Raw genomic sequence first — 14474 nt, 5'->3', positions numbered from 1 at the left:
AACACGATGATCCACAGTATCAAACGCAGCACCAAGATCCAAGAGCACTAAAACCATTATGGTGTCCGAATCCATTGCACACAGAAAATCATTCACCACTCTGGTAAGCGCTGTCTCTGTGGAGTGATGTTTTCTGAAAGCAGACTGAAGTGACTCAAAAAGATCATTCTCAGTAAGATGGTCTACAAGCTGCCGTGAGACCACTTTTTCCAGAATTTTATAACAGAAAGACAGATTTGCTATCGGCCTGTAATTACTCAATACACCAGGGTCAAGACCAGATTTATTAAGCAATGGTTTAATCACTTCAGATTTAAAACACCCGGGAACAGAACCAGAGCTTAATGAAAGATTAACAATTTCCAACACAGTAGGCCCAAGAACAGGCCACAGGTCTGTAAACAATTTTGTTGGTATAGGATCAAATAGGCAGGTTGTGCTTTTTGTAGACGTCACGAGCTTTGCTAGCGCATCTAGTGAAATAGTATCAAATTCTGTAAATCTAGGTGTCACCTCATTATTAACACCCACCTCCACAGCAGGGTGCAGAGATTGAGCCAAAGCATGTTTAGATATGCTCAATCTAATCTAAACATGCTTTGGCTCATTCTCTGATAATGAGTTATGGTGTTTGTCTCACAAACCTGGAATAGACACCAGTCAATTTAGTGACTAATGGAATAAACCCATCAGATTTGTAAAAGTATATATTAAAGAAAGTTTTGCCTTTACTTTCCATACAGTACAGATTAACAGGAAATATGATTTGAAACTATTCAGACTGGTTAATGTGATTACATGATGTGCATCTTAGGCCCACAAAGCCACTTGGGTTGCCAAAATGAGGAAATGTTAGTAGATTTTTTTTTTTTTTACAGAATTTCGCAAAACATAAACTGTAGAATTTTTGGATAATTAACACAAGGTTTACTGTATTTTCTGGACTATTTTTTTTGCTGGAGTATTAGATGCATCTGTCCATAAATGTGTTGTGAATAGAAAAAATATGGTCTATAAGTCACATTTGTTTTGAAAATGTACTAATGCTTCATGCAACAAGAATTATTACAATAACATTAACACAAATGCCACATTAGCAAGCAGAATCTAATGGGCTAGTTACTGTTAATGTTTGCCTTTTGGCTGCTCCCGTTTCAGTGGAGTTGCCACAGTGGATCCAGCACAGATCCATATTGGGATTTGACACGTATTGTGCCAGATGCCCTTCTTGATACAACTCCAGTTTTATCTGGAAGAACACACTGATCTTCCGAAGAGGTCTCCCATCCAGGACCTAGGCTGGTTAACGTCTGAGATCTGACAGGATCAGACTCACACAGAACAGACTGGCTGCATAACTAATGTTATTGTACAAGGCACAAAGAACTCAAAAATAAACTGCTTCTTGTTGCCACTGAACAGTCAAGAACATCTGTTCAGATCTAAATATGTGCACATTTACCTCAATAAATGTAATTAAATATTGTAAAAGTCCTATACATTTTAAAGTATTATAGTTAGCCTTATCTTAGCCTAGGTGTTCCTCTTGTTGCTGCTGTGATTACCCCACAGTGTCCAAGCAACTATTCCAAGTAATAAGAAGGTTATTCTTTCAGTTTATTCAAGAGTGTGATCTTTTAGCTTGAGAACATGATTTATTTTTCCACTCATTCTGTGGGACCCAGCACACCTGTCTTGTTCAAATCTTCTTCATCACCTTCTTGTTTTATGGCAGTTGACATACAGCTTAATGATGCTTCTGTTTCAGAGTTCAGTACCTCTTTCATATCAGTACACAGGAGCAGCTTGTCATGTGTATGGAGGGTTCCATGTTTTGGCCATCAGTGTTGCCACAGTTACTTTGAAAAAGTAATCCAATTACTGATTACTCCTTGAAAAAGTAACTTAGTTACTTTACTGATTACTCAGTTGTAAAAGTAACTAAGTTAGATTACTAGTTACTTTTTTAGTTACTTTCCCCAGCTGTTGACAACAACCCTCTGTCACCTCAACATGACAATGATACTTGTTTAGCCAGAACTCGCTTTATAGTCACCCTTTCTTGACTTCAATGAAAATAAATACTTGTTTTATAAAAAGTAAAATAAAGCCCTCTTTCTTGATCTCATATTTAATGGTTGACAGCACTGTAACAGTAAAACTTGCAATTTCTAGCCTGCATTGTTTATAAATGTAACTATTAAATTCTTTCTAACATTTTTCTAACATTTAAATTCTCTCTAAACATTTTACTTGTCGAAATTATTATTATTATAAATAGTATTAGTAGTTGTAGTAAAAAAAAAGCTTCAAAACTGGACCTTTAATTTAGGGGTGTTGTGGGGGGAGGGCACATCCTTGCCCCACGCCCCCATTGCATCTGGATTCGCCCCTGCTTTGGTGGTTGAGCACAAAGAATGGATAACATTTATTTATGCAGAAAACATGACCAGATTTACAGGTAAGAAAGTTTTATTGCGTTTTCACATAATGTGGTCCTCAGAAAGAGAGTTTAGGTGCATTTGAGTGGAAAATAGTGTTAGTTGTTGACGTGTCGCTGAAGATCAGCAGTTGTTAATGACCAGATACGGAGCGGGTCAGATCAGAATTCTAAATAAAGGAGGAAAAAAACATAAAAATGTCTTTGTAAAGATCAGTGCAGGTGTGCTGTTGTCACCGTGCTTTAAGAGGTGAGGACGAGCTGCTGCAGAAAACTGCAGATGAAAAGCCCACAGCTCGCTTAAAGTGGGCAGTTCAGTCGAACCCCGACCTCCTGCCCACGGACCAAGTTTAATGCTGCTATTTATGCACAATGCAAAAATAATAGTAACGCACAGTGACTTGGAGAAGTAACTTTAATCTGATTACTGATTTGGAAAGATTAATGTGTTAGATTATTCGTTACTAAAAACAAGTGGTCAGATTAGAGTAATGCGTTACCGGCATCACTGGTGGCCATAGATAATGCAGTTTTTTATCATTATTATATATATACTGTATACACTTTGAAATAAGTCACACAAGATTTAAATTATTATATTAACAAAACGTACTTTGACATTCTCTGAACAGATATTGTAACACAAGTGACAAAGCAGTTCTAAAAAAAATTATGAGCCTGACAGAGCAAACTGGTATATATTATGATGTGAAGTGTTTACAAACCTTCCAGACAGTTTATGCAGTAAAATCAGATCCAGGTTTGTGAGCTTCATCATTCAGATGATGACTGTATGTGGGTTTGTGTTTGTGTTGTTGGACAGACTCCACGGGTGCTGACAGTGATGTTGACCCATTCTGACTGCAGCTTACTTCCTCTGGTTGGCGATATTATCCAGGATGTGCTGACGGCTCTGGATCTTAGCTACGATCACACAGCTGCCCTTTTTTGCTCTGTGCTTTATGCGCTCATGAAAGCACTAGGTGAGACATCTAAACTCCACACACTGCCTGGTTGTGTTTGGACCCAAGATTTTTTAGCAGTCACAGTATGGTTCGGTGTGCGAGTACCTACAGACTTTATGTAAGAGTGAGGTTAAATGGGTTTGATATAAAACTAGATTGCAAAAGAAAAAATGGAAAAAAAAATTAGAAATGAGATCATTGAGAGAAGGCGTAGCACCAAAACAGCCAGGATTCTTTCGTCCTTATCAGGTGGTTGTCATTTGTTAAAGTGAGAATGTTATAGAGTGAGATCAAAGGAAGATGTGCTATATCTTGTGGCAAGAAGAAAGTGATGAAATGAAGCACTTTAAGGTAGATGTGGATCGAATCCAGAATTTGCTTGTCTGTTGACCGAGGACTCAGCTCTCTACAAAATTTCACCATAATCCAAAAACCACTGTTGGAATTTTAGTGTCTACAAACAGGCATTTGCAGCACAGTTACCCTCTTCTGTTAGCTAGCAATTAATAACATAAAAGTAAGTGATTTCTAGAATATATTTGCAGGCATCAGTCAACCCTCTTTTTTGTAGAAAGCTGGTTAAATGCCGACCTGAAATTTAATTAAACTATATGGAATACATTTAAAGAATGAGAAAAGATATATATATATATTTGTGATTAAAATTAAACATTTTATTTAATTTGACATTCCAGTGTACAATATATTGGCCATCCTTGTGCATTGGCCCACCCCCTCTTCAGGCAGAATTTCACGTACAGAGCCCTGGACCTTCTGAAGGGAGAACAGGGTAAATCTAACTGGTCTATAAAATTTGGAATGATATTTCACTGCATTCTTATATATTGTTTTTGTCCCTTATGTATTGTTGTTTGCAATAAGTAAAATAATACGGTAGATTTGTGCGTGAGGATATTCCAGAATTAATTAGTTTGAGACTTTAATGGTTGTTTCAAATCATCATTACTTTCAGAATTTTTCATCCTCACAAGAATCAAATTATTTTAAGGAAACACCGACGGCTAAATTTCTATCATGAATCTAGTGTTGGCTGGAACATTACCTGCTGTATTGTGAATCAAAACCCTGTTGTGCAGTTGTGGGAAAAAGATTAGTAACACTAAAAATGGAGATAGTAAAAAATGTAAATGGACTGCATTTATATAGCGCTTTTCCATCTGCATCAGACGCTCAAAGTGCTTTACAAATTATGCCTCACATTCACCCCAATGTCAGGCTGCTGCCATACAAGGCGCTCACTACACACCGGGAGCAATAGGGGATTAAAGACCTTACCCAAGGGCCTTTAGTGATTTTGTATCACTAAAGGCCAATACCCAAAGGATATTTGGGTATTGTATCACTTCCTGTTCCGGAGCACAGTGGTGTTTTGCTGTATCTGTTAGCTGTTTAATCTGCGCAGTTAGATTGATCTAGTTATCTAGATAACGATTTGTTTCACAGTGTAATCTTCACGTGCCTTAACTAAAGCACTCCCTCTGCTGAATCGCCTCTAAATTATTTACACATTATTCACCTTCTGTGTTTTGAGGAATCCGCTAGCTTAGCGCAGCTACTAGCTCTTAGCCGGTTTAGCATGGCGGCTTCTCCTGTCTCTCCTGCACTTTTCTGCTCTGGGTGTGAAATGTTTAGTTATTCCTCGGCCTCCTTTAGCAGTAATGGTGCTTGTAATAAGTGTAGCTTATTCATAGCTTTGGAGGCCAGGCTGGGCGAATTGGAGACTCGGCTCCGCACCGTGGAAAATTCTACAGCTCGCCAGGCCCCTGTAGTTGGTGCGGACCAAGGTAGCTTAGCCGCCGTTAGTTTCCCTCTGGCAGATCCTGAGCAGCCGGGAAAGCAGGCCGACTGGGTGACTGTGAGGAGGAAGCGTAGCCCTAATCAGAAGCCCCGTGTACACCGCCAACCCATTCACATCTCTAACCGTTTTTCCCCACTCGACGACACACCCGCAGAGGATCAAACTCTGGTTATTGGCGACTCTGTTTTAAGAAATGTGAAGTTAGCGACACCAGCAACCATAGTCAATTGTCTTCCGGGGGCCAGAGCAGGCGACATTGAAGGAAATTTGAAACTGCTGGCTAAGGCTAAGCGTAAATTTGGTAAGATTGTAATTCACGTCTGCAGTAATGACACCCTGTTACGCTAGTCGGAGGTCACTAAACTTAACATTGCATCGGTGTGTAACTTTGCAAAAACAATGTCGGACTCTGTAGTTTTCTCTGGGCCCCTCCCCAATCGGACCGGGAGTGACATGTTTAGCCGCATGTTCTCCCTGAATTGCTGGCTGTCTGAGTGGTGTCCAAAAAATGAGGTGGGCTTCATAGATAATTGGCAAAGCTTCTGGGGAAAACCTGGTCTTGTTAGGAGAGACGGCATCCATCCCACTTTGGATGGAGCAGCTCTCATTTCTAGAAATCTGGCCAATTTTCTTAAATCCTCCAAACCGTGACTATCCAGGGTTGGGACCAGGAAGCAGAGTTGTAGTCTGACACACCTCTCTGCAGCTTCTCTCCCCCTGCCATCCCCTCATTACCCCATCCCCGTAGAGACGGTGCCTGCTCCCAGACCACCAATAACCAGCAAAAATCTATTTAAGCATAAAAATGCAAAAAGAAAAAACAATATAGCACCTTCAACTGCACCACAGACTAAAACAGTTAAACGTGGTCTATTAAACATTAGGTCTCTCTCTTCTAAGTCCCTGTTAGTAAATGATATAATAATTGATCAACATATTGATTTATTCTGCCTTACAGAAACCTGGTTACAGCAGGATGAATATGTTAGTTTAAATGAGTCAACACCCCCGAGTCACACTAACTGCCAGAATGTTCGTAGCACGGGCCGAGGCGGAGGATTAGCAGCAGTCTTCCATACCAGCTTATTAATTAATCAAAAACCCAGACAGAGCTTTAATTCATTTGAAAGCTTGACTCTTAGTCTTGTCCATCCAAATTGGAAGTCCCAAAAACCAGTTATGTTATTATCTGTCGTCAACCTGGTCGTTACTGTGAGTTTCTCTGTGAATTTTCAGACCTTTTGTCTGACTTAGCGCTTAGCTCAGATAAGATAATTATAGTGGGCAATTTTAACATCCACACAGATGCTGAGAATGACAGCCTCAACACTGCATTTAATCTATTATTAGACTCAATTGGCTTTGCTCAAAATGTAAATGAGTCCACCCACCACTTTAATCATATCTTAGATCTTGTTCAGACTTATGGTATGGAAATTGAAGACTTAACAGTATTCCCTGAAAACTCCCTTCTGTCTGATCATTTCTTAATAACATTTACATTTACTCTGATGGACTACCCAGCAGTGGGGAATAAGTTTCATTACACTAGAAGTCTTTCAGAAAGCGCTGTAACTAGGTTTAAGGATATGATTCCTTCTTTATGTTCTCTAATGCCATATACCAACACAGTGCAGAGTAGCTACCTAAACTCTGTAAGTGAGATAGAGTATCTCGTCAGTAGTTTTACATCCTCATTGAAGACAACTTTAGATGCTGTAGCTCCTCTGAAAAAGAGAGCTTTAAATCAGAAGTGCCTGACTCCGTGGTATAACTCACAAACTCGCAGCTTAAAGCAGATAACCCGTAAGTTGGAGAGGAAATGGCGTCTCATTAATTTAGAAGATCAATCAATCAATTTTTTTTATATAGCGCCAAATCACAACAAACAGTTGCCCCAAGGCGCTTTATATTGTAAGGCAAGGCCACACAATAGTGATGTAAAACCCCAACGGTCAAAACAACCCCCTGTGAGCAAGCACTTGGCTACAGTGGGAAGGAAAAACTCCCTTTTAACAGGAAGAAACCTCCAGCAGAACCAGGCTCAGGGAGGGGCAGTCTTCTGCTGGGACTGGTTGGGGCTGAGGGAGAGAACCAGGAAAAAGACATGCTGTGGAGGGGAGCAGAGATCGATCACTAATGATTAAATGCAGAGTGGTGCATACAGAGCAAAAAGAGAAAGAAACAGTGCATCATGGGAACCCCCCAGCAGTCTACGTCTATAGCAGCATAACTAAGGGATGGTTCAGGGTCACCTGATCCAGCCCTAACTATAAGCTTTAGCAAAAAGGAAAGTTTTAAGCCTAATCTTAAAAGTAGAGAGGGTGTCTGTCTCCAGGCTAAGATCTTCACTTAGCCTGGAAAAAGAGTCTGTTGCTCTATAAAAAAGCCCTCCGTAAAGCTAGGACATCTTACTACTCATCACTAATTGAAGAAAATAAGAACAACCCCAGGTTTCTTTTCAGCACTGTAGCCAGGCTGACAGAGTCAGAGCTCTATTGAGTCGAGTATTCCTTTAACTTTAACTAGTAATGACTTCATGACTTTCTTTGCTAATAAAATTTTAACTATTAGAGAAAAAATTATTCATAACCATCCCAAAGACGTATCGTTATCTTTGGCTGCTTTCAGTGATGCCGGTATTTGGTTAGACTCTTTCTCTCCGATTGTTCTGTCTGAGTTATTTTCATTAGTTACTTCATCCAAACCATCAACATGTCTATTAGACCCCATTCCTACCAGGCTGCTCAAGGAAGCCCTACCATTATTTAATGCTTCGATCTTAAATATGATCAATCTATCTTTATTAGTTGGCTATGTACCACAGGCTTTTAAGGTGGCAGTAATTAAACCATTACTTAAAAAGCCATCACTTGACCCAGCTATCTTAGCTAATTATAGGCCAATCTCCAACCTTCCTTTCTCTCAAAATTCTTGAAAGGGTAGTTGTAAAACAGCTAACTGATCATCTGCAGAGGAATGGTCTATTTGAAGAGTTTCAGTCAGGTTTTAGAATTCATCATAGTACAGAAACAGCATTAGTGAAGGTTACAAATGATCTTCTTATGGCCTCAGACAGTGGACTCATCTCTGTGCTTGTTCTGTTAGACCTCAGTGCTGCTTTTGATACTGTTGACCATAAAATTTTATTACAGAGATTAGAGCATGCCATAGGTATTAAAGGCACTGCACTGCGGTGGTTTGAATCATATTTATCTAATAGATTACAATTGTTCATGTAAATGGGGAATCTTCTTCACAGACTAAGGTTAATTATGGAGTTCCACAAGGTTCTGTGCTAGGACCAATTTTATTCACTTTGTACATGCTTCCCTTAGGCAGTATTATTAGACGGCATTGCTTAAATTTTCATTGTTACGCAGATGATACCCAGCTTTATCTATCCATGAAGCCAGAGGACACACACCAATTAGCTAAACTGCAGGATGTCTTACAGACATAAAGGACATGGATGACCTCTAATTTCCTGCTTTTAAACTCAGATAAAACTGACGTTATTGTACTTGGCCCCACAAATCTTAGAAACATGGTGTCTAACCAGATCCTTACTCTGGATGGCATTACCCTGACCTCTAGTAATACTGTGAGAAATCTTGGAGTCATTTTTGATCAGGATATGTCATTCAATGCGCATATTAAACAATATGTAGGACTGCTTTTTTGCATTTACGCAATACTCTAAAATTAGAAAGGTCTTGTCTGAGTGATGCTGAAAAACTAATTCAGCATTTATTTCCTCTAGGCTGGACTATTGTAATTCATTATTATCAGGTTGTCCTAAAAGTTCCCTGAAAAGCTTCAGTTAATTCAAAATGCTGCAGCTAGAGTACTAACGGGGACTAGAAGGGAGAGTATATCTCACCCATATTGGCCTCTCTCATTGGCTTCCTGTTACTTCTGGAATAGAATTTAAAATCTTCTTCTTACTTATAAGGTTTTGAATAATCAGGTCCCTCTTTATCTTAGGGACCTCATAGTACCATACACACCCAATAGAGTGCTTAGCTCTCAGACTGCAGGCTTACTTGTAGTTCCTAGGGTTGTAAGAGTAGAATGGGAGAGCAGAGCCTTCAGCTTTCAGGCTCCTCTCCTGTGGAACCAGCTCCCAATTCAGATCAGGGAGACAGACACCCTTTCTACTTTTAAGATTAGGCTAAAACTTTCCCTTTTGCTAAAGCTTATAGTTAGGGCTGGATCAGGTGACCCTGAACCATCCCTTAGTTATGCTGCTATAGACTTAGAATGCTGGGGGGTTCCCATGATGCACTGAGTGTTTTCCTTTCTCTTTTTGCTCTGTATGCACCACTCTGCATTTAATCATTAGTGATTGATCTCTGCTGTCTTCCACAGCATGTCTTTTTCCCCGATTCCTCTCCCCTCAGCCCCAACACAGTCTCAGCAGAGACTGCCCCCTCCCTGGACCCTGGTTCTGCTGGAGGTTTCTTTCTGTTAAAAGGGATGTTTTTCCTTCACACTGTCGCCAAATGCTTGCTCACAGGGGGTCGTTTTTGACCGTTGGGGGTTTTTACGTACATTATTGTATGGCCTTGCCTACAATATAAAGTGCCTTGGGGAACTGTTTGTTGTGATTTGGCGCTGTATATAACAAAATTGATTGATGATTGATTTTTCAGTCAGGCTGGGATTGAACCGAGGATCTTCTGGTCTCAAACCCAACGCCTTAACACACTAGACCATCACCTTTAAAATCTCATTCTTATCTTTTCATTTTTGATAGCGGTAGGTGGTTCCCAACTCGTTGTGGTAGAACTATTTGCGTCTGCCGGCACCAAGCAGGCGACTGCCAGCCAGGAGATCCTGAACATCCGCCAGTTCCTGCTGAATTAACCGCAAACAGAAAGATTGGCAGAGGGAATTGGAATCGAGGAGGATACAATGAAGACCTCGGTAATACAGTTTCTGTGCAATTGACACAACAGTACTGTATGTTTTATAGCAGCAAACACGATATGAATAAGAGTCAAGTGTAAGTACGAAGCAGTGGAGTGATCACGTTATCCATTTGAATGTGTTGTTTGTTTTCAGAGGTGCCTCCTCCCACACACTGTGAAGATCTGAAGATCTTACTGCTCAGATGTGAACGCTGAGCTTCCTTCACACCTGAGCATTACTAAGGTGTTATGGAGCGCTGCATTCATTCTGCTGTCGACCCTGACCTCAGGCTCCGGCTCAAGGTGCAGCTTATATCATCAATCAACTTTTTCTTATATAGCGCCAAATCACAACAAACAGTTGCCCCAAGGCGCTCCATATTGTAAGGCAGGCCATACATAATTATAAAAACCCCAACGGTCAAAACGACCCCCTATGAGCAAGCACTTGGCAACAGTGGGAAGGAAAAAACCTCCCTTTTAACAGGAAGAAACCTCCAGCAGAACCAGCCTCAGGGAGGGGCAGTCTTCTGCTGAGACTGGTTGGGGCTGAGGGAAAAAAACCAGGAAAAAGAACATGCCGTGAAGGGGGGCAGAGATCGATCACTAATGATTAAATGCAGAGTGCTGCATACGGAGCAAAAAGAGAAAGAAATAGTGCATCATGGGAACCCCCCCACAATCTACGTCTAAGCAGCATAACCAAGGGATGGTCCAGGGTCACCCGATCCAGCCCTAACTATAAGCCTTAGCGAAAAGGAAAGTTTTAAGCCTAATCTTAAAAGTAGAGAGGGTATCTGTCTCCCTGATCTGAATTGGGAGCTGGTTCCACAGGAGAGGAGCCTGAAAGCTGAAGGCTCTGCCTCCCATTCTACTCTTACAAACCCTAGGAACTACAAGTAAGCCCACAGTCTGAGAGCGAAGCGCTCTAATGGGGTAATATGGTACTATGAGGTCCCTAAGATAAGATGGGACCTGATTATTCAAAACCTTATAAGTAAGAAGAAGAATTTTAAATTCTATTCTAGAATTAACAGGAAGCAATGAAGAGAGGCCAACACGGGTGAGATATGCTCTCTCCTGCTAGTCCCCGTCAGTACTCTAGCTGCAGCATTCTGAACCAACTGAAGGCTTTTTAGGGAACTTTTAGGACAACCTGATAATAATGAATTACAATAGTCCAGCCTAGAGGAAATAAATGCATGAATTAGTTTTTCAGCATCACTCTGAGACAAGACCTTTCTGATTTTAGAGATATTGCGTAAATGGCAAAAAGGCAGTCCTACATATTGTTTAATATGCGCTTTGAATGACATATCCTGATCAAAAATGACTCCAAGATTTCTCACAGTATTACTAGAGATCAGGGAAGTGCCTTTAATACCTATGACATGCTCTAATCTCTGTAATAAAATTTTATGGTCAACAGTATCAAAAGCAGCACTGAGGTCCAACAGAACAAGCACAGAGATAAGTCCACTGTCCGAAGCCATAAGATCATTTGTAACCTTCACTAATGCTGTTTCTGTACTATGATGAATTCTAAAACCTGACTGAAACTCTTCAAATAGACCATTCCTCTGCAGGTGATCAGTTAGCTGTTTTACAACTACCCTCTCAAGAATCTTTGAGAGAAAAGGAAGGTTGGAAATTGGCCTATAATTAGCTAAGATAGCTGGGTCAAGTGATGGCTTTTTAAGTAATGGTTTAATTACTGCCACCTTAAAGGCCTGTGGTACATAACCAACTAACAAAGATAGATTGATCATATTTAAGATTGAAGCATTAAATAATGGTAGGACTTCCTTGAGCAGCCTGGCAGGAATGGGGTCCAATAAACATGCCGATGGTTTGGACGAAGCAACCAATGAAAATAACTCAGACAGAACAATTACAATTATAGGGGATTATGGGTAACCCAATCTGGGCTTTTCACTGTTATACCAGCTCATCTTATGAATTACGATACAATACGATACACTTTATTGTCCCCTCTGGGAAATTTGTCTTGGACTCCAAAAGCTGCACAGATAAAACTGCCATGGCATAGTTTCATAACTCATGCATATTGCACATAACTTAATACACACACCAATATTGCACACACCCCTTTTGCACAACAGTCTTGCACAGATGGTTCATGCATATTGCACATATCCCTAATACACATATCTAAACTGCACATAATCCTATTGCACTTGAATTAGTTAACTCTCAACAGGAATCGAGCAAACTCAACACCTTTCGTTGCTGAGAAAGTGACAGATCATGAATCAGATGTTATAATGATTATCACTTTAGCTCACACGTTAGCTGTCACTGGCTCCATGGCAACTTCTAAAACACTGCAGAAATGACTGCAATCATGTTCCTAATGATACAACACCAACAAAGATATTTGGGATTGATCTTTAGCTTTAGGGGAGAAGCAAGAGAGTGTTTTCCCATTACAAACATCACCACTTCACACATAATTTGTGTGAGACAGGGAGACATAGGAGCAGAATAGGTTTTTTTTTATGTGCGTATTTTTTTTTTTTTTTTAACCTCTGAAACCAGTGGCCGTAATACACTGTCACACGAATACACTGTTTCAGGGAACTGTGCAGGTAAGCAGGGTGTACATGTGTTGTGAACCTGCTTATGTAAGGCACATCTGATGTTGGGTTCTTTGTCTTCGCACTTGACATTAGACCTGGATTTTGCTGTTCTAGTGTGTAAATGCTTTCTGGTGACAGACGATATCAGTGTACCAGCTGTCTATTAAACCACACACTTAATTTTTAGACCAACACGCCTATTGACTTCTGCTAGAGTTATCAAAACGTTATATTATCAGGATAAACTGATGAATCGCTGTTTAATTTTATTAATCAGATCAATCAAAAACTCCAAATTTGTTTTCTTTATGTAATACACCATAGAGCTGCTACCTGCTACACGTCTATGCTTCTTGCAGGCGTGGTTGAGGTTACATTTAGATTGAAATGAGCTTGTTTGTCAGTTTCATTCAGTTCCAGATCCTCAGTCTGGTGGCCACCACTGATGGTTGACTTGAAGCTACCTGTTACTGGTAGCTTCAAGTCACCCATAAGACATAAAACACTGGAAGCTAAACTACAGTCAACCATATTTTTTTAGCATGCAAATTTCTTAGGAATTCAAAGAAAGCTCGTCCTACACCAACACTACTACGTGTAATTGTTGTTATTCCTGCACTCTGAGAACACGTTGTGCATTGCTGATGGTTTCACTGTTGATTTATTTGTAAGGTGTTGGATGTGTTGGAGCTTTGTGTGTGTTTACTGAGCGAGAGAGAAAATGAACTGCTGCCTATGGTCCATCGATGCTGGCCTGCCCTCCTGCAGAGACTGACAGCTGATGACCCTTTAGCTGTCCTAAGAGCCTTCAGGGGTAAATAAACGTTTACTCTATTAATTAAGTGTAACAATGGATGCTTTTCCTGGCACCTTTGAAAAAGTCTGATGGAGGCAAAACGTGAGGAAGTAAACTAGATAATGTATTAGATTTGTCTATCGTGTGATAATATCTTCATATTAATATCACACAGAAAGTCCACAATGCTTAAGTGACTGTTACAAGGTATCATATTATTAAGAGTAAACTATTTTATTTATTTATTTATTTATTTTGCAGGAACGTTGCAGTACTTACTGCAGTTTTTTAATGAAATTTAAAAAAAAATTCAATTCCAGTGACACAGAGTCCAAGAACATCTTCAAATTGCTGTCCAACAATAATCACAGTATTACTGACTACATGTGGGTTTGTCAGGTTCTGTGCACGCTGGGCGCCAGGTGTGGTGACTTCCTGAGATGGAGGGTCTCCAAAGACGTTCTTCCAAAGCTGAGATCCTCTCTGATACGACAGGCTCCGATTAGCGCCAAAGCTGGACACCGTGTACACGCACACCCTGGTCTACAAACCTCCAGCTGGCAGTACTGCAGGGCTGGGCTCACTGTGCCACAGCCTCGACCTGGGTAGGACATCAGAAACTCACTCAACATGATATCATCATAGCAACACTTGTGCAGACTAGATTGATGAGTACTGCTTAGTGTAAAGATGATTGAACAAGATCAGACATGATGGCAGTGTTTTTTTTTTTGTTGTTTTGGTTTTTTTTGTTGCCCCCCCCGCCAGTGTTTGGTAGCTACCGTAATTTCTGGACTATAGAGCACACCTGAATATTAGCCACACACACCAATTTTAAAAAGAATAAAGAAATTGTACATAAATAGGCCGCACTTGTCTATAAGCCGCGGGGTCTTCACATTGTAATATAAGATAGAGTAGTGTTCAGAATAATAATAGTG

At 40.3% G+C, this 14474-nt stretch overlaps 1 protein-coding gene across 1 annotated transcript in view; it reads left to right on the top strand.

Moving 5' to 3' along the window:
* The window catches only part of tti1 (TELO2 interacting protein 1), an 88777-nt gene that overhangs the window by 21531 nt on the left and 52772 nt on the right, over nt 1-14474 (top strand). The window contains 11 exon segments of the mRNA XM_034173308.1: nt 3264-3423; nt 4784-4792; nt 9048-9065; nt 10014-10136; nt 10139-10153; nt 10292-10331; nt 10333-10379; nt 10382-10440; nt 13410-13551; nt 13934-14052; nt 14054-14138. Of these exon segments, the coding sequence (XP_034029199.1) occupies nt 3264-3423; nt 4784-4792; nt 9048-9065; nt 10014-10136; nt 10139-10153; nt 10292-10331; nt 10333-10379; nt 10382-10440; nt 13410-13551; nt 13934-14052; nt 14054-14138 (817 nt within the window).

This window comes from Thalassophryne amazonica, chromosome 6, assembly GCF_902500255.1.
Source record: "Thalassophryne amazonica chromosome 6, fThaAma1.1, whole genome shotgun sequence".
In the NCBI taxonomy this organism is placed as follows: Eukaryota; Metazoa; Chordata; class Actinopteri; order Batrachoidiformes; family Batrachoididae; genus Thalassophryne; species Thalassophryne amazonica.
Note: the sequence above shows the minus strand (reverse complement) of the source record. Positions and strands in the feature narration are given on the sequence as shown.